This window comes from Bos indicus, chromosome 15, assembly GCF_029378745.1.
Source record: "Bos indicus isolate NIAB-ARS_2022 breed Sahiwal x Tharparkar chromosome 15, NIAB-ARS_B.indTharparkar_mat_pri_1.0, whole genome shotgun sequence".
NCBI lineage: Eukaryota > Metazoa > Chordata > Mammalia > Artiodactyla > Bovidae > Bos > Bos indicus.
Window position 1 is genome coordinate 80,189,717 of NC_091774.1, and position 5,114 is coordinate 80,194,830.

Sequence of the window (5,114 nt, forward strand, 5' to 3'; positions counted from 1 at the left end):
TACAAAGTCATTTTTCACTTACTCATACACCGTGTGCATGTGTAACATATCTAATATGTGCATTAAATTGTGTAACTGAGATGCTGACAAAAGTATATTTATGTTTTCCAATGTTTAGTGATATTGCATAGTTTGTTCAATTATACCAGGGAATGAAATACTTTTGACTTTTCCTAATGAGACATTTGGAGAATAACTAACAGATATCCAAGGCACTCTCCCTAAGGTAATTATGTTCAATGTTTTTTATTTTTTTAATCTTTGAATCAGATCAAAATTTTAACAAAATGAGTCTCAAAGGGATAGAAAAACACTTAAAACCATTCTGCAATAGACAAGGAGGATTGAAACAGTAGGAAGTTGATGCAAATTCTCCAGTAAGGTAAGTAGAAAACACTGGTCTGCAAGTTTCTCAGGTCATACAGCTCAAACCCAATCATTACCAAAGATTGTGAAGGCATTGTGCTCTGCAAAACTGTTTCTTCCCTTTCAGTATACTTTTCTGATCAACAAGATTAACGTGTGGGACAGACCTTTTGTATGGACTCTGATGCAGTGCATTTAGACTATCTTAGCTTTCCAAATGAACTTAAAGCTCTCCCATCTATTTTAACAAGGATGCCTCCCTTTCTCCATTTTCATTGCCTGTGTACTCAGAATGACCATGATAGAACAGAAGAATGCCATGTTTGTGAGAATATATTATGAAGAAAGTTAATTTTATTTGAATCCTAACTCTGCCAGTTATTGTCTGGGCAATCTTGATTAAGCTATTTTATTCTTGACATGTAAATGGATTATGGTCATATAATTGACCCTTGAACAACACGTTTTGGACTATATGGGTCCACTTATATGCAATTTTTTTTTTCCCTCAGCAACTACACCACTATGTTTACCAGTGATGGTTGGCCAAATATACAGATAGAGTATCCCCAGTGGATAAGGAAGGTGGACTATGAGACTTTAGCATCTGCAGATTTTGTTATCTTCAGTGGATGCTGGAACCAATTCCCCACAAGTACCAGGGACAACTGTGCTATTTATTTTCTAGAGTTATTGTGTGGGTCATGTGAATTAATACATGCAAAGTCCCTGGCAAATTATAAGTTCCATATCAGTGCTTGGTATTCATTTGCATTCTTCTTTCCAGTGGATCTATTTACATGGATCTCCATAAATAACCAGATTCATAAATAATCAGAATGATCAACCCTTTATTTTTCAGAAGAGGGATGTGTGATTGGAAGACCATTAGAAGTGATTCAGTTGTCAGAAACAATCAATATGGCAAATGAAGATTAAGATATTAATAGCAAATTTTGAAAATTAAGACATTATAACACTGGATTTTGTATTGGATAAACAAGCTGAGCTTATAATAAATGAGAAACATTGAAATTTATGTTTAATTATCAGATTTTCTACTCACCACATCATTCATCAGTCTACCAACAGAGAATCTTTTTATTATTCCTTGCAACTTTGAACAGATAAGATGATTGTCAATAATATAAGCTTTATTGTCTGAGTGTAGATGTTTGTTTTAAAAATTATCTGAACATTTTTATAAAGTTCAAATATAATAGACAGATCTTTTGATATATTTTAAAAGACCATGTGAAAACAAGTAGGCCATAGAAGCTGTATCAAAGCAATCATTTCAAAATGTCTTGTCCCTTTAAAGCAAAATTTCCCAAAGTTTCAATGAATGTGCTTTGTGTTGGTCTCAGCCTGTTGATAGAGATTCTATCAGCGAGGACTTCCTGTGGGCACTCAAGTGGTCCCTATTATTTGTGGTGAGCTGCACAGACATTTCCCTGATCAAAGCCAGTGCTGTGGCTGGAAGATCACTTGTGATTCTTTTATTATTGCAAGATGCATCTCAGCAACAAGTATCAGGTAACTTTGAAAAACAAGCCTTGTTACATTCTGGAGGGTACGTGGCACACCCAAGGCCACAGAGAGAGGTTAAGGAGAGAAAGAGAGAAAGAATGAGAGTAAGAGAGGACAGCATGGTTCGCCTTTGTTGTGATCAAGGATGGGGTGCCTACATTAAATTTTTGTTGGTTAATTTAAAACATAAGAGCAGGAGTTATAAAATTCAGAAAGGGAAATGTAGGGTCAATCAAGCTGGCAGTTAGTTATATCATTCAGAGCTTTCTAAAAGGGAAATTTCATGGATAGGACAGCCCAGCTATTTATCTAAGTGTTTAGCTAGAAATATGTTTATTTGAGATTATATCTTTGAAATCTATTGCCTCAGCAATGAAAAGGTTAATATCAGAACTTACATAACAATTTAAAAAGCTGATCGTTATGCACTTACATTGCAATGTGAATATAGGTAGGTGTAGTCTTGACCTGATGAGAAGATGAATCTGTATTTATAATTTTAGACAAAGAAAATGACTCACATATAATGTATTAAATTCTCCTAGATGATAGCACTGCAAGTACAAAGTATTGATTTTATACCCAGGTAACCAGGATGGACCCCATGGAGAAACACAATCATACTGCCATGCACAAGGTGACTGAGTTTGTTCTTACGGGGATCACAGACAGTCCTGAGCTGCAGGCGCCTCTCTTTGGAATCTTCCTGGTCATCTACTTGGTCACAGTGACAGGAAATCTGGGTATGGTTATCCTGACCCATTTGGACCCCAAGCTACATACTCCCATGTACTTTTTCCTTAGACATTTGTCAATTACTGATCTTGGTTACTCCACTGTCATTGGCCCAAAAATGATGGTCAACTTTGTGGTGCACAAAAATACAATTTCCTACAATTGGTGTGCCACCCAACTGGCATTCTTTGAGACTTTCATTATCACTGAACTCTTCATTCTATCAGCAATGGCCTATGACCGCTATGTAGCCATCTGCAAACCTCTTCTCTACGTGGTCATCATGGCACAGAAAGTGTGTTGGGCGCTGGTACTTACTCCCTACCTCTACAGCACGTTTGTGTCACTATTTCTCACCCTTAAGTTATTTAAATTGTCCTTCTGTGGCTCTAATGTCATCAGTTATTTTTACTGTGACTCTGTCCTTCTGATATCTCTGCTCTGTTCTGACACACATGAGTTAGAATTGATCATCTTGATCTTTTCAGGCTGCAATTTGCTCTGTTCCCTCTTGATTGTTCTTGTATCCTATATGTTCATTCTTGTGGCCATTCTCAGAATGAACTCAAGCAAGGGGAGGTACAAAGCCTTCTCCACCTGTAGTTCACATCTGACAGCAGTGGTCGTGTTCTATGGGACATTACTGTTTATGTACCTGCAACCCAAGTCCAGCCATACTTTTGCTGTTGATAAAATGGCCTCTGTGTTTTACACTCTGGTGATCCCTATGCTCAATCCATTGATCTATGGCCTAAGGAACAAAGAAGTAAAAGATGCTCTGAGGAGAACTTTAACCAACTGATGCAAAATTCTCAACTAATATCTTAATACAAGTGGCAAATGTGGGTCCAAAATCCTTGTAGAAAGCTCTATCAGTCCAATGAAAGCATCAAAAATAAAAATGTTTTACCACATTGTTTCATCTTTTTCAGGATAAAATGCTTCCTTTCATATCTCCCAGGACTCTTCTCCACCTCACCTGAATAAACATGGTGTCAGATGATTAAGTCTCAAGTGATTTTCAAGATCATATTGGAACCTATGTTATTTAGAAAGAAGGCAAGTCATGCCAAATTTTTGGTCAAATTCAGACTTGCAGAGGTTAAAAAAGTATTTATCAGCCAAAATAGAGTACAATGGACCAAAAATTAGTGATATATATGTTAAAGCAGGCACTGTACTAAAGGTAAAGAATATTAAACCATGAATAATGTGTAGACTAGACAAGAGGCAAGGAAGTGAATAAGCTTATGATTATAACTGAACAAGATATTTCAAGAACATATGCAATACAGAAAATAAAGTATACCTCTCAGAATTAAATTTTCAGTCAGATTGAGTTAATATTTTCTATCTCTGGGATACAGTGAAGATTTTGGAAGATATTTAAATTAAGAAACATGAGAAGCCTACTGGCTAACTCTGAGTCTCCCTTGACAGAGTCACATGCTATAGTTAGCTTTGGTTTATGCTAGCTTCCTGATAAACATGTTTATTTAGGATAGCAGATTCAAAAAAAAAATGAGTTATCCGGTCATTTTCTTGTTGTTGTTGTTGGTTTTCAGTCACTAAGTTGTGTCTGACTCTTTGACACTCCATGGGCTGCAACACACCATACCTCCCTATCCCTCACTGTCTCCCAGAGTTTGCCCAAGTTCATGTCCATTGAGTCAGGAATGCTATCCTACCATCTCATCCTCTGCCACCCTCTTCTCTTTTTGCCCTCAATCTTTCCCAGCATCAGGGTCTTTTCCATTGAGTCTGTTCTTCACATTAGGAGGGCAAAGTATTGGAGCTTCAGCCTCAGCATCAGTCCTTCCACTGAATATTCAGGGTTGGTTTCCTTTAGGATTGACTGGTTTGATCTCCTTGCAGACCAAGGGACACTCAAAAGTCTTCTCCAGCACCACAATCTGAAAGAATCAATTTTTTGGTGCTCAGCCTTCTTTATGGTCCAACTCTAACATCCATACATGACTACTGGAAAAACCACAGCTTTGCCTATACAGCCTTTTGTCAGTAAAGTGACATCTTTGATTTTTAATACACTATCTAGGTTTGTCATAGTTTTTCTTGCAAGGAGCAAACATCTTTTAATTTCATGGCTGAAGTCACTGTCTGCAGTGATTCTGGAGCCCAACAAGAGACAATCTGTCACTGTTTCTACTTTTTCTTCTAGTTGCCATGAAGTGATGGTACTGGATGCCATGATATTTGTTTTTTGAATATTGAGTTTTAAACCAGCTTTTTTACTCTCGTCTTTCACCCTCATCAAGAGGCTCTTTAATTCTTCTTTCTGCCATTAGAGTGGTATCTTCTGCTTATCTTATCTGAGGTTGTTGATATTTCTCTCAACAATCTTGATTCCAGCTTGTAACATCCAGCTTGACATTTCACATGATGTGCTTTGCATAGAAGTTAAAAAAGAGGATGATAATATGCAGCCTTGTCATACTTCTTCCCCAAAATTGATCCAGTCAGTT

The 5,114-nt window shown here is 37.1% G+C and overlaps 1 protein-coding gene across 1 annotated transcript; it reads left to right on the forward strand.

Annotated features, from left to right (window-relative positions):
* The first annotated feature begins 2,491 nt into the window (after positions 1–2,491).
* LOC109569105 (olfactory receptor 8K1) lies at positions 2,492–3,433 on the forward strand. Its single transcript, XM_019974421.2, has one exon. It carries the CDS (start codon positions 2,492–2,494, stop codon positions 3,431–3,433), a length of 942 nt encoding a protein of 313 aa, XP_019829980.2.
* Positions 3,434–5,114: the final 1,681 nt, after the last annotated feature.